The 27,073-nt window shown below is 39.3% G+C and overlaps 1 protein-coding gene across 2 annotated transcripts; it reads left to right on the forward strand.

Moving 5' to 3' along the window:
• The first annotated feature begins 704 nt into the window (after window positions 1-704).
• Window positions 705-21,257, forward strand: cdh19 (cadherin 19, type 2). Of its 2 annotated transcripts, XM_051411037.1 has the most exons (13): window positions 705-838; window positions 5,284-5,663; window positions 5,796-6,090; window positions 8,193-8,312; window positions 9,766-9,933; window positions 10,997-11,187; window positions 12,711-12,964; window positions 14,247-14,383; window positions 15,380-15,501; window positions 15,837-15,954; window positions 17,813-18,064; window positions 19,135-19,176; window positions 19,812-19,909. In XM_051411037.1, exons 2-12 carry the CDS (start codon window positions 5,418-5,420, stop codon window positions 19,149-19,151), a joined length of 1,920 nt encoding a protein of 639 aa, XP_051266997.1. In that variant the 5' UTR covers window positions 705-838; window positions 5,284-5,417; the 3' UTR covers window positions 19,152-19,176; window positions 19,812-19,909. The 2 variants fall into 2 exon arrangements, with proteins under 2 accessions (XP_051266997.1, XP_051266996.1); XM_051411036.1 differs by lacking the exon at window positions 19,135-19,176 and having other exon boundaries at window positions 19,812-21,257.
• Window positions 21,258-27,073: the final 5,816 nt, after the last annotated feature.

Consider the following 27,073-nt stretch of genomic DNA (forward strand, 5'->3'; position numbering starts at 1 on the left):
CCAGAGTGTGAGCCAATTGCGGCGCTCCAGGCTGTGTGAACAGCTTTGTGAACAACGCTTCATGGCGTGTCTGCCTCCTTTGTGTCTCCGGCTCTATATTCCAAACATTGCTCTCTAAAGGCCATATAGATTGGTTTTGATTCAAGTTTTTGAGACAGAGAAGCTGGGGTAAGGCAGAGTTGAAACACCCTTTATTTACCAGCACATGTTAACAACCGGGGGAATGTGGAGGACCAACAACATCTCAAGTGATTTTGCATACTTGGTGTCATGACAGGTCAATTTTTAAATTTGACCGTATCGGGATGAGGCATGCAGGAACAACATGCTCCCTCGGCATGAATGTCAAAAAACAGACTGTTGCCTTCCTATCACTAGCAGAAATAGTGGCCGTATACAGTGAATGATTTACCATCCCCTCCATGCTCCAGCTCGACTCTAATAAGCACCGGATTGTTCACCAAAATAGGAAGAAAAAACCAGAGAGGGTGAAAAGATAGAAATCCATTTGTTAAGTCTAGGCTGTGACTATTTGCATGGTGATGAAGGCCGTGAGTGTTCTGCAGTGTTCAGATGCGAGTCCCTGACAATAGAGCCTGTGTTTGTTCTTCTCCAGGAAGTTTGAAAAGGGCAGAAATGGGGAGAGAAGAAGAAGAAAAGGGGAGGTCGTCAGCGGAGGGGATTACGCGCATTTGCTTCTGCTATTGTGGTGACTGAATTGCTTTCCAGTACCAGGGTATTTAGTCAAGCAGATTGTGTTTCTTTACACCCTGCGATCATCTCTCTTGACGGCGGTTGGTGACAAGTGGATTGGGGGACAGCAGCATCACACAAACAGGTGGGTGTGTTGGTGGACACTATACATCCCATAAGAGATGATCTTTTGTCAGAAGATAATTAGATGCAATTTTATATATTGTCGAGAAAAGAATGTATAGAGGAATACAAAGAGTAAAGAGGTTTTCAACATAAAAGCAGCAGCAGAAAGGCTGAAATTCATAATAACTGAACACAATCAATTCTAAATGTGTTTCAAGGGTTCTTTGTATTTGTCACAGCAAGGAATCATTACATTTCTTGGCTCTCTTAAGATGGCTTCTGGCTTTTTCATAGTGTTGTACCTTCTGAAATAACTGACAATGTTTTAAATTCCTAATAAGTGATGTAGTTGTGTAAAATATGTATTTTCTTTTTTTAGTTCACCAGTATTTATCATCTAAAAAGTTTATTTCATAAAAATATAAACTTTTTTTCACCCCATGTTAAGTATTGGCCTACAGTATGTAGTAACAATACACATGATTAAAACAGGAATGTACTACCTCCATGACCTTTCTGTTGGTGGCTCATTCCAAACATGTTCTCAGTGAAATAGCTTGTCTGTACATTTTTTTAGTGCACTTATGCAAAGGCCATAAACGGTGACGGACAACTACTCCATTTCTAACTGAAGAACATCCTCAATATGCGAGGAGAAAACCTTGGTAAAAGAGAGAAATGTCCAGAGAATGCTAACATGATTTGGCATAATCTTCCCAGAACATTGGGTCATAATAGAAATGAAAAGACTGAAGGAGTGAACATTGCAGCGTAGTGGATACTCAAGTTCGCTTTAGCCTTTCAAATGGGTATATTAAGATGATCATCCGTTCTCAGAATGTTTCTGTTGGATATTCCTTGATGTTTAATTTGAAACGTTGTCACAAACTTCTTTTTATCACTGTAATTAAGTCTTTATAGATAATTGGCTGTAGTTTAAATCCACTCATCGTTATTTTTCTTTTCTTGTGGAGTATCAATTAATTGTTTTCAATGAAAAAGAAAGAAGACAAATAATAGGATGTAGTCCTATCTCTAATAAATGTCAGTCGAAAGTCGTGACACTTGCTAAACAGCAATAATTTCCTCTTGTGCACATAATAAACTCAAACAAATTACTTATTTGCAAGAACACGATGGCTTGACATTCCCCTGGTGTTCTAGCTCAGTCTCTGGACTCATTTGAGGTCCTGATTTAGGAGACGTAAACTACATGTTAGTGTTATTGTTTTACAGAGCTGAACAGTAAACAAGTCCATGATAAGCTCCCAAATGACCAATTAAGGACGTTTTGTCTTGGAACGGTAATCTTAAAGACGCAAGGCTGGATTTTTCTTCAAGTTTCCAAAAGATTGAATGTGAGATTTGAGTCCATATTTACATCCATCGTCACGTTTTCAGCTTTTTTCATTTTTAAATAATTCACACCCATCCATTTCTTTTTTCAATTATCCTACATAAGACCAAGTCAGAAGATTGATGCTTGAATCAAAACATAATTAATGCTCATACAAAGTGAGCATCATGTAGCAGTTAGCGTTGGCACTGCACACTTATATTGATTGTGTCATCCACAATGTCAGGTAGAAGCTGCTTTTTCTTTATTGCTGCGTTTCAACATTTGCGTTGGCACATTAGACACATTTTAACATCATCCTGGAACCATTTCTACAACAGAGCGACATTTTATTAGCTAGAACACATCACCATATAGGAAAATAATGTGATGGTCTCACCGCATCTAGTGCTTAACATTGTGAGACTGCAGCTCGTTGTCATTCTGTCATGTGCGTACTGTACATACAGGCTACAGGAAGTCTGCTGGAAATGGGAGGAAGGCCTATTAGAGGTAATGAATGGCTGTCAACCTCAGGGCACTCTGCATGTAGTGCATGTCATGTAGAAATGAGAGTTTCCTTTGAAAGGAGAACATTGACCAAAGGGTTAAATAGTGTTTCTTTTTTCTTATATTTTTAGTTTCTCTTGATTTCTTTCAGAACTTATACACCTCTAAAGGATAACTGACACATTTATATTATGAAAGGGTTACATGGAACGGATCTATCCCTATATTTAATGCTTTTAAAATCAGACTTTGGCAGGGTCATCATTATTATCAAGCACTATCAAGCTGCCTGTCACACATGGACATGTGTTTTACTTGCTCCCTAATGCCTTTGCTATTTACAGACCTGGAGCTGGGAGTTTTTTGGCATACCCATTATTTTCCCAGAATTTCATCACTTATTTCTAGAAAGGCCCATCTTGTTAAATTGGCACCTAAACATCTGTTGACCTGTGCACTATTCCAGCCACATCAGTAAGGGCTGATACCCCCAGGAAGATTTTTAAGCAGACTCCTTGGCATGTTGGCAGCTGAGCAGTTGCTCAGAGTAACATCATTGAGGGCTGTTGTCTCGATTTGGCTCAAGGCGTTCAGTTTGGGCGCGTGCTTGGCAGCCCTATGAAAGACCATAACAGCTCACGATTCAGTGGCCACTAATTGGAATGTCACTCCGCAATGCTCGGAGATATGAATACGGCCCGTAAAGACATACATAAGCACAAACACATACTTTCATTCACGTTCTGTATCGAAATTGAATTTCAGAACTGAAAGCCCGCATCAGTAATTGATTTTACCAGCTCATTACAAATGGGTCTTGACGGCTAATTTACTTTTACAAGATTAAACATGAACATTATGAGCTGCTAAAGCATTAATACTGCAACTACTCAAACTGCTGAAACAACTTCCTGCAGTATACTCTATATTTTAAATTTCCACTGGGACCACCCATGCTAAAAATGCATGCACTTGTGTTCCTGTTCAGCCCTTTGGATTAAACCATCCACATTGTATGACTGTATATGTTATGTGCTGATATTACAGTGTCAAAAAACTCTATTAAAATTGTTCAGAATTATGGCTGTTGTGACTTCTAGCCCTTAATAACAACTGATCCCACTGAGTGCTGATGTATGCTTTGCTGCTTGAATGGAGAGCAGTAAAATTTGGTTCAGGGTTTCATGTCTAGACAAATAATTTGTGTTGCTTTTCAAAGTAAAAGACTAAAAGACAAAAGTCTAAGATGATAGGAAAGTAACAACATTACAGTTTTGAGCCAAACACAGTAGAGACAAAAAGATTGCCATTCTCATTTCATGAAAAATGATTTAGTGATCCCACTTGGTAACATAGGATGACAAAGCCGTGATGTGATATTTTGGTCTTTTTGACAGTAACATGTCGAGTTGAGTTGAGAGTGGATGGTTATTGTTACTATTAGAAATAAAAGACAGCATAGTTAATAAGTTTATATAAAGGAAATTAATTTGTTTCAATTAAAGTGTTTTCACTTTGTATTTTATTTGTGTTGTCGTAACTAATTTCCTGTCTGACTTTCATTGCCCTTATACTCCTGACCCTCATCTTGGCGCACATTATAATTGGTGCATCGATTCGACTCATAGTTTGTCAGAGGCATGTGTGTCTCTGTTTTCCATGTCTGGGGAGACATTGATCTAATTAGAAGTCTTCATTAGTCAGCTGCAGAGTGCAGTGTCATGCTTAAGGAATGATGTTCAGGCCCTGCTCCCCCCGATGAAACACAATACAGAGCCTTGTTTGAATTCAAAACAGAGGGCTGTTTTCAGCTGCTGTGCAGGACTGCAGGATGCAAGACAAAAAAGGAGAGTTCAGACAAAGGGATTGTCTCTCTCCTATAAAGTTTCTGCTCTGGTTTTCTTGCTTAAATGTGTTATCTGAGTTGTTGTTGTACAATGGATTTGACATAACTTTTCAGATTGTTAGACTGCAATGATGTTTCTATACTAAACTGACAATGTGTAGGTGATTTGTGGTGGCTGTGCTGCATCTGCACCACTTATCGTAAACGGCTGAAATACTTGTGGTTAACGTCAACAACACATAATGGATAAATGGTTGAAATTGTTACACAGTGGATTACTTTTAGCTATTTCAACCCTTTATCCAATAGCTGCTGCAACAATTTCAAACATTTATCCTTTAGGTTTTCAACAGTTTATTCTTGTAGTTGCAGTAACTGGTTTAATGCACACTTGCTAACTAGTTTTCACACACACAAAAACATAATACTGTAATGCCTATGTTTTCCAATTTAGTTGAACTACTTTACAGCCTTTCAACCACTGATAGTTAGGACAGTCATCTCTTTTTCCTTCAAATTAGATTTGCCTTTAATTAAAACTAAAATCCACTTCTAATTTCATATAAATATTCACTGGCTTTTTATGTAGCTTTGTCATTTGAGAAAATATAAAATACTTCACATATGTACTTAAAGCTTTGTGTAATTAAACACTCGATTTTCAGATTTTGTACTGCTGCCACAGATTTCAATTTCCTCATTTTGGTATCTCTGTGCACTGTGGGAAATTTGTCACTGCAGCAATTAATTAAATTGTTAACTTTTATTTCAGAGACATGAGCATGCATACAAACCACATCCTAACAAGGTGGGATACAGCACTGCCAGGAGCATGAATTACTGTGCCGTTGCATGAAGAATTGGTAGCACTGGACCAGATACACCTTTATCTTCTTTCCACTAATCATGGGCAGTGCAGAGGAAATGCACGGATGGAGAGTAAAAATGAGCATGCCGAGTGTTTTGGCCATGGTGACGGCCTTTTCTATGATTCCTGGCGGGGTGCTGAGCGATATGAGAGGTACTCAGGGTCTGGAAGCCCAGCAATTGGCCCAGGGGTCCACTCATCTGCACCGTCGCCTGAAGAGAGGCTGGATCTGGAAACAGCTGTTTGTCCCAGAGGAAGATCCCACTCCTCGCGTTATTGGCCAGGTACCGCTTCAGATTGAATGTCCTCCATGTCCTTGATACGGTACTTCCCTTTGAACATGCATACTGTGTGTTGTCTGTTTTCCTCTAAAAAAAAAAAATCAAGCTTTTATATATCCCCTCCTCTTTTTGTAGCTCAAATCTGACTCTGACCGAGGCGAGTTTTCTATCAAGTACATATTAACAGGAGAAGGTGCCGGAGATGTGTTTGAGATAGATGAGTATTCTGGTGAGATCCGGACACTGAAGAAGCTCGACCGTGAGGAAAAGGCCTTCTATGTCCTTCAAGCCCAGGCTATCAACAGGAGGACCAATGAACCAGAGGAACCCCAGTCAGAGTTCATCATCAAGGTGCAGGACATCAATGACAATGTCCCCCAGTTCCAGAACGAACCATATGTATCCAGCATTCCTGAGATGTGTCCAACTGGTATGTTTAAGAAAGACAAGGAGAAAGCACCTCACATTGAAAGTACAGGCATGCAGTGGATGGCAGTGGCAGTCGGTTGGTAGATAACTTCACTGAAAAATATTAACAATTGTTAGAGGTCGCCAGGAAATTTTGTATTTAAATTATTATTGCCCGCCGGTTGAAATGTAATTACTTTGGTGACCCCCCCCAAGCTTTTCATTTGGCACCATCATCAGGTCAATTTGTCCAGTACTTTGGTTTACGAGAAAATGCTTTGCACAACTCACTAACATTCTCATCAACCTCAGCTATACTTTGTGTTTTGTGCTAATTAGTAAATGTTAGTGTACTAACACTCTAAACTGAGACCCTATAAACCTACCTGAACCCTGAACCCTGAACCCTGAAACATCAGCGCGTTAAAGGAATAGTCCGACATTATGGAAACCATTTGCTTTCTTGCCAAGAGTTATGAGAGTGGTATCAGTCTTCTCATCTATCTTTATGGTAAATATGTAGCTGAAAACAGTAGCCTCTAAAGCTCACTAATTAACACGTAAAACAACTCCGGAGCAGTAACTTCCTGGAGTCATTGTTACCCAGCAACCAGTGGAGACTCCAGGGAGTTACTGCTCCCAACCAAGACTATGAAATGGGTATATGTAATTTACACTTCCGTTTGTATATAGGTTAAACAAACAAGATATAACATGCTAATTAGTGACTTTAAGAAGTGCTGGTACGGTTTTGAGGCCGTCTAGCTGCTTCACCCTGTTTCCACATTGTATGATTAGCTAAGCTAACTGGGTGTTGGCTGTTAGTTATGTATTTACAGTGCAGATGTGAGAGGGGTATTGATCTTCTTATCTAACTCCAACTTGACAAGAATGTGAAATAAGCATGCTTCCCACAATGTCGAACAATCCCTTAACGCTGTCACTGTGAGCAATGCTGTCGTTAGCATTTAGCTCCAAACACAGCTGTTTGAATTCATTTTTTTCTTACACCTATATTATTTTCTGTCTTTTTGGGGTGTTAAACAGACCTTATATTATTTGTTTTTTAAATGTTCTGGTAAGATTTGGAATAGACTAAACAATGGCATTATTCAAGATTCAAATGTATAGCTATATTTGTCATGATTAAAACGTTTCAGAGAATTATGTATTGAAAATATTAGTCATACAAACAACAGATTAGTTTTGTTCACAAATAAAAGTTAAACATTTTCTGTTGAACAGATAAAAACTTGTTATTGGCTTCATTTTCTAAGGATATATCCTACTTTTCAAATTAATTTTCTTAACTTAAATCTTGACTGAAGACAATGAACAAAAGGTTATATGAATGTCTGTCATCTGTCCCCATTCAGGAAGTCAAAAGTATTGGATTCTGAATCGTAGCTTGGATGCCTTAAATTTCTAAAATAATGTTATTATAACCACTGCCCTTTCATACCACAAACATTACCATTTCAATTTATATGTAATCTGCTTTTGCAGCATAATATCTCACTCGTAATAAATCATAATGCATTTGACTGAGAAAGGTAAAGTGAGAGGGGAAGGTTGTAGTGCAGGCGACTGAAAATAAGAAATGCTGAGGTAAATCCCTGCCTGTGAGAGAAGAACAGAGTGCTGTCTGGGGAAAAAAAAAGAATGAGATAGACAAGAGGGCTAAGGGAGAGAAAGATACTGTAGAAAGCAAGGTGAGGAGAAGGATATGGTCAGCGGAGAAAAGGGTAGTACGTGTGAAAGATAGAGAGGTGAAACTGAATCAGAGTGCGAAGGAGAGGAAATGAGGGGCAGGTGGATACTGAGAGAGACGTAGCTATAGGGCTGGAGAGGCTGTCACACACACCTGCACAGCCTTACTGAGTTGCGAAAGGCCAACGCTGCTCCCCACCCCCACCTCCCCAACTCTCGCCCCTTTGTCAACATCCCTCCTCTCACACTACCTCAACCTCACCCCCTCCACACACCTCTTCCATTTCCACTGCTCCCCCCCCTGAGCCAGACAGACAGACCCTGCGGGACTGTGGCATAATCACTTTATTTCCCCGTCGACTGGAACTGCTGCCTGAGCTAACTCTGACTGTGTGATCCGCTCCCCCCCCACAGGGACCACGGTGGCCCAGGTGACAGCCACAGATGCTGATGATCCCATGTTCGGAAACAACGCCAAGCTCATCTACTCCATCCTGCAGGGGGAGCCCTACTTCTCTGTGGAGCCAAAGACGGGTACCACTGAGAGATACAGAGGCTTTTACTTTGAACCATCCTTAAGTCCAAACACAGATCTCTCATCAATCATAGTTTAGGCTGTTAGAGACTAGAGATTTGGCTGTGCAGAAATAATGTTTAACTTCACAACAACTGGGCTAAAAAAAGACAGAAGGGCAGGAATGTTTCCAATATCCGGCTGTTGAGACAGGGAACTGTCTTGTCTTTGGGCTTTGTCCCTCTGGTACTAGTCACTTTTCACAACTCAGACTATGTTTCTCACCTTGAGAATTACATAGATTCCCATGGCAACTTCATGTCATGTCTTACAACAGATATTCTGTTTTCGGAAAAATGTAAGTGTTTACTAGTTCAACTGATGCCAATGCATGTACATTTACACTATTTACTTGTATATAGAGGGCAGTTACAACACTTCCCACACACATTGCTGACCTGAACTGTGGAGAGTTCGGGGAGGGAATTATTGACGTCAAAAAATGTCAAAATGCAAATGAATGCAATATGTAAAAGGGCAAATCTGACTTTTAGGAAACCAATTGCTAAGTTTTCACTCAGGAGTGGGCAGCAGTTGACTCCAAATGACTAAGTTGTAGTTTTGCTCATGGCTTCAGTTTAACTATGAGGATGCATTTAGAAAAATTCTATATTTTCTTATTGTCAAAAAAGCCCATGAAAACCAGCAATGCTCCATCCTAAAAGTATTGCCTGTGTTGCCAAAGTATGATGTATCTGATTGATCTGTGCCATAGAGCTCCATTATCGTCCAAAACATTAAATATAAAAACATTATAAAAAAGCACATGAATGAGCCATTCTGTTGCACAAAGTACTGAAAGACTAACAAATAGTTGGTTTTGGTCTTTTCATGGGGAAGAATGAACAAAAACACCTTCCTTATCCTTGAAAAAAAAACAACTTATTTTTTGGCAGTGTTACATGGCCCGGTGGCTAAAACAGCTCTAGTAGATACTTTATGTACAGCACTAGTCAGATGTGTTCACAATACAATAGTTAAATGACTAGATGAACAGTGAATGGCAAAGGGCTGCTGAAAATCCTATGTCATCTAAACACAAGATTAGATGACTCAGTGGCTGAAATGATGACTTACAAGGCAAAAATAGCATACATTTTCCAGGTCGATATAATTGTCTGGATTTAAATTGTTCCACTGTTTACTAAAGCATTAAGTCGTCTGAAAGCCCTGTTGATATGTCTTTGTATATTGATTACATTTGCAGGCTTGAAGTTTATTGTGGTGTAGTTTTACTGCACGTATTACACAGGCCTCTCAAAGACTACTTGAGGCAAAATTTGTTTACTTACATTGTTGAAAAAAATATGAAAAAAAAGATAGAAAACCACCCACAGATACACTTGATGCTGTCTTAATGAATTCAACTTGCCTCTTGTATCCCTCCTCTCAGTCTGCCTTCTCCACCTGCAGGGATTATTGTAACATCTTGGCCAAACATGGACCGCGAGGCCAGAGAGCAGTACCTGGTGGTGGTGCAGGTGAAGGATATGCTAGGCCTCAGTGGCGGTTACTCCTCTTCCACAACAGTAACCGTCAGCCTAACTGATGTCAACGACAATGGACCAACATTCCAGCACCGTGAGTCACTCATACAGTATGAGTCATAGTGATGCAAACACTTGGCCATACACACTAAGGGAATCAATGAAAGGGTACAAAGCGTTGCAGACTGCAAGGAGATGTTTAATATTATACCTAAGAGGTATTTATTTGATCACACTTCTCCGGTTCGGGTGGGTGGTTTGTGCTGCCAGCGCTGCATTCGGCGGTGCACGTCTTGTTATTCAGACGGCCAAAATTAAAAGGAGACATTGGATGAATAAGAGAGACAGATAGAGGGAAAGAGACGAGGAAGGAGATGGGGATGTTCTGCGTGTGCACACGTACATGTGTCGCCCACTGGATGAATTTAATCATTCACACATGAAAGGACATTTGTCATGACCTTTGGAAACAAACCTAGACTTCTCAGCGATAAACCTCACTGAATGAATGCCCAGGAAAGAAATCAATTCTGTAGAAAGGAAACAGCAAGGATGATACTTTTAACTATTAATGTCACATTGACATTCATTGCTGGTACAACTGTATCCCATGGATTCTGTGTTCAGTCAAAACTCCTTATAAATATTGTATGGCCATACTTCACTTTGAACTGTGCCCTCTGTTTTGTCCCATAATTGCAAATTATTATCAGCAGGGATTTTTTTTTTCAGGAGCAGCTGGTTGCTGTAGAGCTCCTCCCAGTTGTGGCTGCCATCCAAATAGAGTCCCTCAAAGACACAATCACATTTTCTCATCTTCTTATTAGAGTTAGGCTGGGATTATGTGGAGTTGCCACAATTTATCTGTGACTCACACAAATTGACCCTCCACCACAATCTTCTCCCTTCTTATCACTTTACACACCAGCCGATTCTTGACTAGTTGTTAACAACTTAAGTCCTGTAGGTGATTTTTTACTATAGTAACTTTTTTATTTGTTGTTTGTCTCTAAACGTGAGCTATCATTACGCACTGCAAAGAACCAATTTGGTATCATCCAGAGCTTGTATTCCTTTTGATTTCCTATTCCAGCATTCAACGTCTCAGGCTAATGGTGTCAACATGAATCATTTTCAAAACATCCTTTTTTCTTCAGACCTGTACGCCTTTGCCATCCCTGAAAATGCAGCCGTGGGCACCACAGTGGGCAGGATTATGGCAGAGGATGGAGACATTGGCACGAATGCCAGAATGACCTACAGTCTGGAGGATGACCTGGAGGGAAGCTCCACTTTTATCATCAAAACAGACCCGGTGACGCAGGAAGGAGTGGTTCTGCTAGCCAAGGTGAATGTCTTGTATATGAATTCAGTATATTTATTTTCATATCTAATTTTTAATCTGTTGTTTCAAGGGCAGTAGTGTAGCCAGAAATTATAATGTGGGTGGGCACAGAAACCATTAGGTCCTGAAACATTATTTTTACAAAAACTATATGCAATTATTACCATCCTTGTTAAACCACCAGTGTTTAAGATTTAATTAAACTTTCAGACACCAATGTGAACTAAAGTTTAAAAAATCATTGCACCTGATAGAGGGCATGGCAACATATCACTCCCCAATAATCATGCACGCCTCGCCACAGACAGACAGCTGGCAGACCGCAGCAGCATCTACGTTAAAGCACACAGATACACAACAACAACGAAAAAAATTAAATAATTCTTTAAAAAATTAATGAGCCTACCAGATGCAACAGTGTAACAGCCTGGCACCGGGACCCAATAATCACACACAGTCATACACCTGGCAGAAACAGCAATATCATCTCTTTTCCAGGTCACGGACATATAGGAGCAGAGTCTGGCCCCATGTACACAATAAACTACTGTATGCTAGGTTACAAGATAAGAACACTGAATGTAAATAGTTTTCTTTAACTTACTTACTTTTAATGGTTTCCCATCAGCACTGAAAGGTTCCAGTTTTTATCAGAATTGACAAGTTAGAAGAGTGACCACAATACAGTTTGTTTTGTAGGGTGACAAGGGGCTGTATTTCTCTTGGGGAATTGTGAACTGTCTAAGCCCTTACTGGCAATCTGGTAAAATAACAGTACTGTTGTGTAACTAACTCAAACCTAGATATTTTGGGAGCTATTTGGGGAGATATTTCGGGAATTAGATGAGAAGACTGACACCACTTTTATGTCTTTCAATATAAATATACAGACATCAGTCCTGTATTTCCACAGCTTCCTTTCTCTCATTTCAATGGGAAACTGACCAAATCTGACCCGGTTGCAGGCATTAAGAATAACTGTATAGAATTAGCCAATCTTCTTGCTGATGGTCTTGTTTGTTTATGTAGGTCACATAGAGGCATCAGTATTAAATTGAGACTGTTTCATAACCAGTTTCAGAATACTCAAATATAGAATGATGCTGATTGTTAAATTACTCTTGTGCTTCATACTTTATTTTTTCCCACTTCTACTTTATAGCACAGGAGATTTCAGTTTAGATACTGAAAAAAAGCATTATTGACTCTGTCTCTGAATCATTTTGGGAACGTGGTAATGGTTTGCATGCTGTTTTCTTATTACTAGCATCACAATGTTAATTGAAATTGCAGCATTATTTAAGTGCATGCTCACAGCTGGTAGCTTATTGACATTGACTAAATTGTACTATCCAGTCTCAGTCGTCCTGCTTTCACAGGGGTGATTATCTGTCTCAAGTACAAGTTTGCAAAACATACTCGAAAAGCTGTTACTCTTCGAGCTTGCTTAACGATGTTAAAACAGAGGCCTATAACAGCCACTTTTTTTTAATATGAATTGTAAAAGGTATTGCTTTCCTTCACAGCCTTTGGACTTTGAAACTAAACGACGTTTTGTCATGGCCGCAGAGGCGGTCAATGACCACGTGGACACTCGTTTTCTGACTTTGGAGGAGTTCAGTGACAGGACAACGCTCAAGATTGTTGTGGAGGATGTGGACGAGCCGCCAGTCTTCCTCTCACCGGTCTACGAGTGGAAAGTTCCTGAGAATGCAGCTGCGGGAACTGTGGTTGGCATTGTTAGCGCCAGAGACACTGACACAGTCAACAATCCCATCAGGTAATGTGAACCGTCTAAACCAGGAAGAATGGCATCTGCCACCCAACTGCCAGTATGATAATGACGAGGTAGAAACCCAGGCTGGTGGGGGCGTAACGTTCCTAGACAGCTTCCTCCACAGGGTGAAAAATCATTCCATTTCAAATAATGTTACTGGCTCGGTGCATCCATTTTTACCCTTGATCTCTGGATACCCTGTACATGGTCATATTTATCTCATATTACTTTAGTAGGAAATGAGCCCTGCTGAATAAATCATGACGATTTTTTTTATACCTCACAGGCTTTTCTATCTATTGCCATGGTATTATCACAAAGCGACGTGGCTAGGACGTGGGGATGTAATAAAGCAGCATACGAGGTGGCATATGGAATTGAGATTTGCAGTCATTTGCAAGTGGGGCACGTTGCAGAGGAGACAGCAGCAGTACTGGTGCCTGTAGTCCATCTCAACAGAGCTTAAGAGTGGCAGGTGCTGCATATCATCCTCAGCCTTGCGTCTATTACTGTCCCTTTGGTGACAGTGTCTCATTGATTAATAAATTCAGGCTGACATTTTAGGGGTTTCCACAGTTCTGCTAAATATGATTAAGTTTGCTTTGGTCAAATTGGCTTATTTTCCACATCGTTATCAGCAAAGTGGCTCATACAAATGATTCATTACTCGGCCTGTTTTCAATCCTGCTTACTCTAATTCACCATGGTGTTATAATCACTTGTATTAATGAGTGTTAAAGGTATGGAGGTGTGAAAGACCTGTGCAATAACAAGCAAATATTTCTTTCACAAATAATTCTGCTTGCTTGGTCTGTGGATGTTCCTTTAAGTCTATTTTTATATTCAAAAATGCAAGCCCTAACTTGGCACCCACTATCAGGAAACAAGACACAGCGATGTGTATTATGTCACCATAGCTACTACACCTGTAACATTGTGTAGACAGACTATTCAATTCCAAAAAGACTGGACAAAGTTTCACTATGTTTACAATGATATTTTCCACATTTATAAACAAATAGAAAAAGTATGTGGTCAGATTAGAAATAATATGGCATTAAAATAACTGAAAAATACACCAAATTTTGTCTATGACATCTGTGTGAGATGTTGTCGCTGTGTCACACTAGCTTATGTGTGCAGTCTCTTTGTTGGATATCCGTCAACAGATTAAAAAAAATGAGCAGTTTGCCTAATTAATCTCCCAGTGGTATCACAATGTTTTGTTTGCCTAGAAAACAACCTTGCCTGCTAAGTGTGTGTGTCTCTGTGATTTTCCTTCCAGATATTCAATTGACAAAAGGAGTGATACCACAAAAGCTTTCAAAATAGACCCAAACAATGGAACTATAACCGTCGCTAAAGCTTTGGACAGAGAGACTTCAAACTGGCACAACGTGACGGTTGAAGCTAAGGAAGCAAGTAAGGAGAATTTCTTGTGTTGTACAAAAGCATCTTGTTGATAGGGCCAATTTATGGCACATTTAGCCATACTCAGTCATAAACGTGTCCAGGATATATTCACAGCAAAGTGTTGATGATAAATCTTCGTCTAGAGCAGTGATTCCCAACCATATAGTTGCCAGAGGTTAAATAGAAAGCTTGTGTAGTAACTTATTTGAACAAATAGAATCTACAATTTGATTTTAAAAATATATATTGAGTCTGCTGTAACACGTGTACAATACTCTCACTGTTGAGAGTGCGTGAAATGGAAATGGTTGAAATACTGTAGTTCGCTAACAGCAATATATATATGATGAAAGAATACATGGTTGAAATAGCGAAAAGTAATAGATAAACAGTTGAAATTGTTTGCTAAAAGTAATGAATATTTGCTAAAAGTAATGAATATCTAAAATCAATGAAAAGAGTGTTAAGCTAAAAGCAATTAATTAAACAGTTCAATTACTTAGCTTAAAGTAGCCTACATGGACAGATAGTAAACATCCATCTTCAGCCATTCCAAATGCTACTCGTACAAATTTAACCAAACGACCTAAACATTGCTTGTCAAATGTCCAATTTATATTATTCATAATACTAAATAACATCCTGTTTAAAGTTAATTAAACATGGTCAGTGGCATTGGTGGTGTCAATAAAGGGGTACATGAGTTCATCTGACAGGGTTGTACTAAAAATAAAAAATAAGTTTGGGAACCACTGGTATAGAGTGATACAAACCCTAAAATTTCAATAGATGGATTTACTTATTTTAACAGTTTTTTACTGTTTAGTCGGTCTTGGTTTGGAGAAAGCTGTGAAACACTGATGCCCATTTTTTTGCTCCACAGTTGTGTTTCAAACAGAGGAAACATTTATCAGTCTTAAGTATTATTTTGACAGAGCTTTTACAAAGCATTTATGATACATGCACCCAGTGGACTCCAGCAAATGTCTATCTTCACTACTGCAGCGCAGAACCATTTATCCTCCTCTGTGGTGGTGTTCATCAAAGTGCTGGACATAAACGACAATGTGCCAAGGCTTGCAAGAGATTACCAGCCATATATCTGTGAAGGAACACAGGCGGGAGAAGTATGTATATTATGATACACTGATGTTCATGATTTACCATTTAACAGTTTGGCAATGAGAATTTCCATGAAGGTATACAGTAAAAAAATAAAATCATATTGTACTACTATTCTCTACATCTTTTTAAAGATTGAGGTTCTCACAATGACCCATTTGACTATTGTACAGTACTGTACCATTTTACATACATAACATCGTCAGTTGCTGAATGAGGGTCATATTTCTGACAAAGGAAAGGTGTATATGATTACATAGTCCTCCTTGGAAATCTGGTGTGTGTATGTGGCACTTGTGTTTCCTATACTTGCTTAGTAATGTGTCTTTGTGTCTCTCAGCTCATTCAGCTGCTCAGTGCTGTTGATCCAGACGACCCTGTGGAAGGACACCACTTCTACTTCTCTATGGTCCCTGAGAAGCATATCAATCCAAACTTCACTATCAGAGACAATCAAGGTTATATTTAATTTATTTTTTAGGCACACATGATACCTCTTCAGCTCTAAATCTATTTTACGCTTAATTTAACATTTCACGAACCACACTTATTTGCTTTCCTGCCAAGAGTACCATAAATAGTACCATAAATATGAAACTACAGCCAGCAGACAGTTAGCTTAGCTTCCACCAAGTCTGGAAACACATGGGAAAAATCTAGCTTGGCTTAAAATAATCCTCATTAACAAGTAGCTCATTTGTTTAATCCATACATAAAACTAACGCATAAGACTAACAAAATCTGGTTTTACGAGGATTATGTGCTGTATTTCTTGGATGGACACAGGGACTCCTTGAAGTTTCCACCGGTTGCCTAGCAACCTCTTGGTGAAAATACTTCACAACTTGTCGGTTTTACACTTACAAACAAGATACGTGTTGATTAGTGAGCTTTAGAGGTGCTGCTGGCAGATTTTTTAAGCTATGGATTGAGCCAGGTTAGCCGTTCCCCACCGTTTCCAGTCTATGTGCAAAGCTAAGAGGCTGCTAGCTTCATATTTAGCAGACAGTCATGAGAGTAGTAATGATCTTCTCATCTAGCTCTTGGCATGAAAGCGAATAAGGGTACTTCCCGAAATCTCAAAAGGGACAAAGACCCCAAAATAAAACCTGAATATCTTATTTATATAATATTGTAGTGCTCAGTTGTAGTTGTGAGTTTGAACATAAATAGCAGAGGGAAAAAGGCTCCTGCTGATAATGATGACAAATCTTGGAGCTGCTCTATAGTGAATGAAAAAACTACAACAGCGATAACATCAAACATGCTGATTTGACTGCGATACAACAACAGAGTCAGTCACAGATTCACTGTCCAAATTCAATCCAATAGCAGAATTGTTTTGTTTTTTTGGTAGATTTTTCCTATAAGTGAACCAGCTGCTGAATGATTCAGCACTGTTGCTGAGACCCTCAGCATAAAGTAAATTTCTATTATTACATCTCTCGCACCATGACGTTTCATCTTGCAAATGACTGACTTTTAGCTGTGGGGCAAAAATGAATACATGAAAACAGATGAAGTCATACTTACGTCCAATTGGTGGCTGGAATACTGATGGTGAGCTGCAGCTAAACCATAACCTGTATGAGCAGTGGTATAACTGTGTGACCGCGGCAGGATATTCTTTATGATAACAAGAATTTAAATTTAAATGAGCACTATGTACATGAAGTGTTTTGTGCCACATTTTGGAATGAAATCCTTCAGCAGAATGTAGTATTTGTGGCTGACAGCCTCTCAAGTAAGTAAATTGAAAGTGTTTGCCTTGTACTCAGTGGGCAGTCAACCCTTTTCCAAGTTTATAATGAAAATGGGCAGTCAAAATCGAACAAACAATGTTGTTAAAGTGTGCAGCAGAGTGATGTTTGAATGTGTCGAATAAGTTAGAATGAAATGCATGCAGGTGGAGTGTATGGGTGGTTAGCCACGCAAGCACAGCAGTCCAGTCAGCAACCAGGAAATGAATAATGAATAAAGAAGGAACACATTTAATAAAACACATTCCCATATGCCACAAGGCAGGCATATTTGACTCCCGAAAAGTTATTGTTCAAGTGTCTTGATTAAGTCTTACGGCTAAACCCAAAGCTGAAAGAGATTTTCCAAATTTACTTTTGTACACACTGAAAATTTGATTTGACAAGGTGTTTGGGCCTTTCAGAGAGCTTAGATTGTATTTTAAATCACATTATGTGTGTCAGTTCACTTGTTATTCAGCTTTGAATCCCCCCCCCAAAATATCAACACTCCCAGTGGAAGCGGTACTCATGGTTTTTTGAAGAATACTGAAAAGTGCACCTCTCTCATTTTTAGACAATACAGCCGGCATCGTTGCACGCAGGAGTACTTTTACCCGCAAGGATCGAACCCAGTACCTCCTGCCTGTTGTGGTGACAGATAGCGGCTCTCCAGCTCTCTCCAGCACGAGCACTTTGACCATCAGTGTATGCAGCTGCCAGCCTGCCGGTCATTGTCCCACAGGGGGGGTGAAGGCCCTCGCCCTGTCTATGGGGGTCAGCCTACAAACCTTGATAGGGATTCTGGTCTGCCTGGTCACTCTCACAGGTAAGCAAGAATGATCCTACCATGTATTCACATCCCATCTCAGTCTAGAATATGGAACTATGATATAATAAGGATTTACGGATATCAACACATTTTTTGGGAGTTTGGTCTCTTTGGGTCTGTCTTAAAATCAGAAAATTAAAAAGTAATGCTGAAAAATAATTAATTAAAATGAAAGCTGTTTAAATATGGAGCCCAAAAACTGACAAAATGTAATCAGTCAAGTGACAAAATATAGCAGAATACACCAATAAATAATATTAATTTAGTAAAAATAGGTTGTAAAAAATAAAATAAAGCATTATTGTTTTCCATCAACCTCCAATCAGTTGATGAAATAAATTAAGATTTATTTATTTGATTCTGTTTCTGTAGCACCTTTTTGTTTTAAACTTTATTATTTTCAAACAGACATTATACATTTCACATCTACAAGACTTTCATTTTTTCCCTTGATCAAGACAAGCAACATGCACTTGAAGATAAAGATAATATGATGACTTTGTGAACTTCATAGTAGTGTCTGGTAGCTGGCTTTTTTAGTGTTAATTTGCTGGCTAAAATGCTTTAGCTACTGTTGCAAAAGTTTAGACAGTGATTCTTTTTTAATCTCCATTTTATTTACTTGATTAACAATATAAAAGAACATCCTGTTTCTGGAGTTTGGCATATTCACAGCCAATAACGAGGCTACCAGAGTATTACCAAGGTTCCTGTTCTGCCAAGTTTCAAAAGACCTTACTGATATTGACATCTGACTAAACACGATTCCTCTTTCTGAGAGGCATTTTGCAAAGGTAGTTTGTTTTGTTTAACCAGGAAGAGGGAAGTGTACTAGTGAGCTGATTGTTTCTGCGCTGTGGCTTCACAATGAGATTTCTGAAGACAGTGAACAGTGGCATCTTAATGCTCGGCACCTATAATTACTTCACTTATTGTCATTAGATATCGAGGAGACCAAGGATCAAACTCCTAAAAAGTCAGTCAATTCCATTTGGAAATAATTACAGAGTATATGAAACAATGACAAACTCATTGATACTGTGTTATAAAAAGTCATTCTTTTTCAGCGAATCTGTTGAGCTAAAGCAGTTCCACCTCACATCGTTATGGCAAGTATATAAATGTGTGTTAAATTGCAGGATTTTTAATTAACAAATTTGCACTTTCATTTGAATCCCCTTTTTAAAACTCACCAGCGTGCCTTTAACACACACTTTTAAAATGCTGAAAGCTTGCAGCGCAAGGATGTCAGGTAATGAGCGTATTGGTTGCAATACATCAGTAGCAATGCCATCCTGGGACATTGATGGGTTTGCATAGAGAAGAGCTTTATTATGACCTCGGCTGCTTTGTGTCCTCCCTGTGCCCATCACATGAAAGATTAATGACAATACCTGCTATGCTAACATTCTGTCAGATGAGCACAATACCCGGTGAAAACACTGCAGAAAAAATAAACACGTTTAGCACTCTGTGCCACATGGAGCAAATAAAATAATTCTTTATTTATGTGTAACCTTAAATTAAAATATATATATATATATAATTTATAGCCTGTAATTTGCCTTCATTTAGATTTTTGTGACTGCAATAAGTTAAAGAAAACAAATCTGGCCACTGTAATGTTCGGTGCACTTGTACTTTCTATGTGCATGCTCCATCAGGCACCCTAAATGCTTTTTTCACACTAAGCTCATGCCCTTGTGTTTAACTGTATTAATCTCCTACTGCGTTGTATCTGCAGCCCTGTCAATTTTAATGCTGATGGTGAGGAGACACAGGCGGAAGCAGCAGGAGGGACTTGAGGTGAAGGATCTGGAGCTGCCGGAGACGGTGTCACAGAAGGTGCTGTATTACGGAGAACCGGGGCGTGGAGGAGCAGACCTGGACTTCTGCCCGCCGGTCGTCCCGCTGCGCCCCCACCCCAGGAAGAGGGAGAGGAAGCTGTGGAGGGAGGACGTCAGGGCCAGCATACGAATGTCCCTCAGAGAGTCCCACCTCATTGGGCCAGAGGACGAGGTCTTCAGGCAGTTTATTCTGGACCGGCTGGCGGAGGCTGATCGTGATCCTTATGTTCCCCCATTTGACTGCCTAAAAACCTATGCATATGAGGGGTCAGGCTCTCCCACAGGGTCCCTGAGCTCACTGGAGTCTTCTACTATGGAGCTTGGACCGGAGCAACCTGTTTGTAATCCTAGACCCTACTTGGTTAGACTTACCCCTTGGTATGGGGGAGGAGATGAAGACACCTTCTGAGGGGCTCTTCTTCTTTTTAAATGTACCCTATGTCATGTATATCATACATCACTTGTAGAAGGGACAGATATTATATATATTTTTTTATGAATTTAATAACTTGTATTTCTCCTGACAAGCATCTTCTTGTGGTTGCGCCAATAATTACTGCCATCTCTCAGTAGCCAAGGTGGGATTAGCATGCCATGGGACAACATGTTAAGTGAACAAGTACTTAAACTTGACTGTTTGCATCCTTTCTTTTACCAAAAGTCAATGTTTGTTTCGTTCAACCTTAATCATGACCGTTCCATAACCTTGAAGATGCGTTAATTTATTTTTTGGCCACTTGGCCACAGTGGAAAAAGCTAAAAACACAATGTAATTACCTTATGAAGTTGTTAGGGTGAATGTGTTGGCGATTGCCTTTTCACACATGCAGCAACAGAAGCATTCATTTGTGGTGGTGATGCAATATTCACTCTCCTAACACTGTTTTGTTTTCCACCACCGCATCTGTTGAGTTGTACTGGGCAGGTAGCACACAGTGGGTTTATTAAATTTTTCTGAAAACAACTGTCTGATGCAGCTGGAAAAAGGAGCATTAAGAGCAGTCTTTGTTGGCTATAAAACCGAAACAATTAGGGTAATTAGGCTAAAGCACTCTTCAAGCTGGGAATGTAAAGTTGGTGACAAGCAACCCCTTTACATTGCACATAGTCATTTCATCCATTGTTACTATTGATTCACGCAGCGTTAACCGGGTACTTTAAGCCTTAACTTTTTGACTGGAATCAAAAAATGTGGCAGATCATAAATTGTAGGTTTAGGTTTCTGAGTGGAGCAATGTGATTTTTGAATTAATACAGTCATTACACTGTAACAGTATTACACTTACTGTATAATACCTACAGTATTACTGATGTGAAATAAAAAATTCTGATGCCATTTGTAATATTATTTAGTTCATGTTATGTTGTTGCTGTTTTATATTTGGCATTTTATCTCATACGGTATCTCACAAAAGTGAGTACACCCCTCACATTTCTGCAAATATTTCATTATATCTTTTCGTGGGACAACACTGAAGAAATGACACTTTGATACAATGTAAAGTAGTCAGTGTACAGCTTGTATAACAGTGTAAATTTACTGTGCCCTCAAAATAACTCAACACAGCCATTAATGTCTAAACCGCTGGCAACAAAAGTGAGTACACCCCTAAGTGAAAATGTCCAAATTGGGCCCAAAGTGTCAATATTTTGTGTGGCCACCATTATTTTCCACCACTGCCTTAACCCTCTTGGGCATGGAGTTCACCAGAGCTTCACAGGTTGCCACTGGAATCCTCTTCCACTCCTCCATGACGACATCACAGAGCTGGTGGATATTAGAGACCTTGCGCTCCTCCGGTTTCCGTTTGAGGATGCCCCACAGATGCTCAATAGGGTTTAGGTCTGGAGACATGCTTGGCCAGTCCATCGGCTTTACCCTCAATATCTTTAGCAAGGCAGTGGTCGTCTTGGAGGTGTGGTTGGGGTCGTTATAATGTTGGAATACTGCCCTGCGGCCCAGTTTCCAAAGGGAAGGGATCATGCTCTGCTTCAGTATGTCACAGTACATGTTGGCATTCATGGTGACCTCAATGAACTGTAGCTCCCCAGTGCCGGCAGCACTCATGCAGCCCCAGACCATGACACTCCCACCACCATGCTTGACTGTAGGCAAGACACACTTGTCTTTGTACTCCTCACCTGGTTGCCGCCACACACGCTTGACACCATCTGAACCAAATAAGTTTATCTTAGTCTCATCAGACCACAGGACATGTCCTTAGTCTGCTTGTCTTCAGCCAACTTTTTGCGGGCTTTCTTGTGCATCATCCTTAGAAGAGGCTTCCTTCTGGGACAACAGCCATGCAGACCACCTTGATGCAGTGTGTGGTGTATGGTCTGAGCACTGACAGGCTGACCCCCCACCCCTTCAACCTCTGTAGCAATGCTGGCAGCACTCATACGTCTATTCTCCAAAGCCAACTTCTGGATATGATGCTGAGCACGTGCACTCAACTTCTTTGGTCAACCATGGCGAGGGATGTTCTGAGTGGAACCTGTCCTGTTAAACCGCTGTATGGTCTTGGCCACTGTGCTGCAGCTCAGTTTCAGGGTGTTGGCAATCTTCTTATAGCCTAGGCCATGTTTATGTAGAGCAACAATTCTTTTTTTCAGATCCTCAGAGAACTCTTTGCCATGAGGTGCCATGTTGAACTTCCAGTGACCAGTATGTGAGTATGAGTGTGAGAGCGATAACACCAAATTTAACACACCTGCTCCCCATTCACACCTGGGACCTTGTAACACTAATGAGTCACATGACTAATTGGGCCCAATTTGGACATTTTCACTTTTGTTGCCAGCGGTTTAGACATTAATGGCTATGTGTTGAGTTATTCTGAGGGGACAGTAAATTTACACGGTTATACAAGCTGTACACTGACTACTTTACATTGTATCAAAGTGTCATTTCTTCAGTGTTGTCCCATGAAAAGATGTAATGAAATATTTGCAGAAATGTGAAGTGTGTACTCACTTTTGTGAGATACTATAACAGTTCATATTGTATGTGTATTTAACATTATGGAATTATATAAATTAATGTATACATCCTTTGGTTATGTTTTTTCTAAATAGAGATTTTGTTTCCTGATTAGCTTTGTTCTCGCAGAAATTAAAGTTCATATACAGCAGAGTATCCATTAAATATCAACTGTTTGACATGTATTATTCTGTATGATAAGACTTTTTTCTTTTTGTTGAGTCACCAGAGAGCACATCACACTACTTATGTAAGCCAATCAGCAGCGGAGCAAGCACATGGGTGACTGGCAGCAAAACTCTAGCAAAGTAAGGTTGAAAGAGAAGAAAAAGTTATCTGAGGCTTGATTTGAAATGTATAAAGAAAAGTGAAACTCTTGAGAAACACAACAGCTGGAGTGCTGTGGAAAAAAGTGCATAATATACAGCGCCTGGATCTTTTCTTTCTTCATGGTCATTTACAGTATTATTGGCAAACACTACATGTTCACTGCTAGTTGTGTGGGTGGCTGCTCGAGGGGTGACTTGAGGTAATTGCATGGGGATGAGGTCCAGCCCCCTTCACCTCCTCATCCACTAATTGGGCTGTTTGCTGTCTGTGAAGGTCAGTGTTTGGACCAGAGAGAATATAGTTCTCACTGAAGAAAAAACTGAAAAAATTCATACACAAACCTATTTGAAAAGTAGCTGGAATGCCTCGAGGTAAGAGACAATATGACGGAAACAACTAATTGCTTGAATCTTTTCAGCTTTTCCTTTCCCGCCGTGGTTACTTGTATGAGTAGGTGCACCACTCAGCAGGACAATTTCCAGACATCACTGGAACTCAAAGTGAGCTTCAAATAGCTTCCACTGTTGGAAACAATCTATCCGGGCAGTCCTTTTTAGACTAAATCATTGTCTCACAATGGCTTTAAAGACACAGGTGTTCACAAAAAAGGCCTTTTTTTAAACTCCTTTCAAACCAATCTTTGCAGTCCAACATAGAGGGTATTGGATTTGCCCATAAAGGCTCTGTTCTAATTCCTTTTTCAAAAGTACCTTAATGTCAAAAGTCATTCAGCTCCTGGTGTCATTTAACCTTCTGAATTTCTGTCATTACCCATGGTGAATATCACGGGTAATTTAACCTAACAGCCCTTTTCTTTGTGTAATTATACCCATTACAGCAGTGTGAAGGATTTCACTCCGTCAACTGTCTCTGTCCTCTGCTCTCCCGCACAGGTTATAGATTCAGCTCTTCTTTTCAAACCCAGTGCCAAACTCATCACAAACCACCACAATGCTCACTAGAGGGTCTCCAAGAAGGGCTGTCATTTGGCAGACAGTGAGCTGATTGAAAAGATGCCTGAAAGGATTTTGGAGACCCATTTTTTAAAAAACAATCATTAGCAACATGTATGCCTTAAGGTTTGGCTGAGGAGAAATCAAATTGTTCATGTGCAATTTGGGTATGTGAACGTAATTATAGATTATGGTGATTGAGATTTGGATGTGATTCTGAGCATCACAGTAGTGTATTCGTGTATTTGTCTAAATTTAAAATATCACACATATTGCCTGCAGTTTCAATTAATGATACAAAAAGTGTGCAATGAGAGAAAATGCTTTGGGGTTCAGTGACAGGTTGCTGGTGAACTACACCTTTCAAGTTTTACTGTTGGTTGAAAGCTTCCATATTCTGTTCATTTTTGAGGTTGAAGAGAGTCTGCACTGTTTAGTCCGGTTGAATCAGACTTTTTTCAGGTTTATTTCCCCCTTGATGCAATTTGTTGGGCCAGATCTGAACCCAGCAATCATACTTGACAAAAACAACCACGTTGAGACTCTTTAGAACAAGTGGTTTTGGTTCTGTGACAAACAAGTTCTGGAGAGGTTCATTTGTGGTGGTGATCTGATCCAGATGACTGAGTGGTGGGAGAAGGCCTTACATCTTTTATGTAAGTAAAATTATCAACACCACAATGTAAAAGTCCTGTATTACAAGTAAAAGTCCTACATTAAAAACCCTACTTGAATAATCAAACTGAAATATTATCAAGGAAACATACTTAAAACTTATTATTAATACTGTGGGAGCAGCATTTTACTTTTGTAGCTTTTTAAGGAGAAACAAGTAAATTGATTCTGCTTGTTCCTAACCCTAACCCTAAGATAAATCTGAAGATAAATATGGTTGGAAGGGAAAAAAAATACACATTTGATTGCAGTTTTAGGACTTTTTTTTTGTGAAATGTTGGAAATATCTACCTCTTTGGGCCTCCAACGTTAAAAGTAAATATGAAGTTAAGAGGGGAAATGTCTCTTTTGTGGAACAACACAAGCCTTAAACATTGGGAACTACTAGTTCCATCTTCATTAATGCATTGTATATTATAAATGTATGCTTTTTTTAATGTTAAATTCTGATCTGAAAAGTAACTTTTATACATATATTTGTATATAAAATCTTGCTCAAGAGACGCCTCCTGAATCGGAAAAGATTTTCTAACTAGAGCCTCAGAATTTAAGAATATTATATTTTTTATCTTGTGTGCATGAGATCCATATGTTATTAATGCTAAGGGAACATGATTATTTAATTTACTATATCTATATCTGATTTCCGCTAGTACAGTGAGATGTTTGGGAAGATAGAGATTGGTTGAGGAGGATGGATCTGTGAATACTTGATATCCTTAATAAAATATTTTATTGATTAACCAGTGATCCTAGTGATGTCAAATTGCAAGCAATTAAGGAACAGGACAGCATTTTTGATATAAGGATGTAGGCAGTAAGCCTAAAAATCACAATAATCAATATTAAACCACATTCACTATAATATTCAGGGAAACTAACTTCCATGTGTGAGCCCTTACACATAATCAGGCTGTTATCACCCCAGCATGTGTGCTGGAGTCAAATCTGACAGCAAATGTGTTAAAAGATTATGCAAACTTTAATATTTTAGGATTTACAGAATACATTTCCTGCAAGTTATTTCATGTGAACCTTTGCTATTCTGGTCCATTAATGAGCTTTCCCTCATTGCGATGAGACTTGGGGATTGTCAGACTTTGAAATGAAATTAATAAGTAATAATGGCGTGCAAAAACTTTTGAAACTTGTTTTGTTGCTCATCAGAGGCTAATTGGTGGCTGTTTTGGGGTGTAATATGCGGCCCCATTTACAAGACAGTTGATAGTTTGATATTATGCCTGAGGCAACTGGATTATTATCAAGACCATTCATGCTCAAACTGAATTTTGTTTTGGGTTGATGGATCTGGCTGAAGAAACTCTTTTACATTGCAAATTGACCATTTGTTGTACAGTGATTTTACAGTCATTACAAATGGGTACTTGTCTATGATTGGGGCTGGAGTAAGAGTAATACTCCACAAATTATGAGTTTTTAACCCTTTTAAAAAACATAAACACAAAATTATAATGAAGGGATAAAATAATTATTTTGTTTAGTCTAAAGTCAGCTCTAATCATTAGCATGCCTATCTAACTAGCTTACATTTAAAAAAATATCCCATTTACAACTAGAACTGCAACTTTTTTTGAATCTTGAATCTTGAATCTTGAATAAATCTTTTGCCATGAACATGCAGCTTTAGCCTCAATTTCTCCTGTCTTTATATGATAGGACAGCTTAAGATGGACAAGATTGCTAATGTTAAGCAGCAACGAGTGGTAGTAACAATAACCATATCCACGGCTACGGCTTCATGACATTGTGCAAAGAGTCAGAGGCAGCATATAACTAGACTGCACAACACCTCTTAGCTTCATCAGGCCACTAGCTTCAGCTGCCAGCTAAATGTACCAGCGACAGATGTCATTTTAGCGGCTAAATCTGCAATCGCCAGGTAGAAATGAGCCGCTCAGAATCTTGCTACGTGTATAAAAAAAGCATGATTTGCTGTCATGACATTGTATGCCCTCATTGAACACACCACAGTGTAAAAGAATACACGTATGGTTTGGCATTTCCGGCTTAATAATATAACACCAAATGATGATGTAAATTAGAAAGCAGCCATTTCTAAGCACCCACCCGATTAGTGACTTCTTCCTGAAATTAGAGGAAAGCAGACTGTGATTGTGTGTGTGATGGTAGAGTTAGTGAGCCTGTTGCTAATCACCAATCATCATTTTGACTCCAACAGAAAATGAACATAAAAACA

The sequence above is a fragment of the Dicentrarchus labrax genome, unplaced genomic scaffold (genome assembly GCF_905237075.1).
Source record: "Dicentrarchus labrax unplaced genomic scaffold, dlabrax2021, whole genome shotgun sequence".
Taxonomy (NCBI): domain Eukaryota; kingdom Metazoa; phylum Chordata; class Actinopteri; family Moronidae; genus Dicentrarchus; species Dicentrarchus labrax.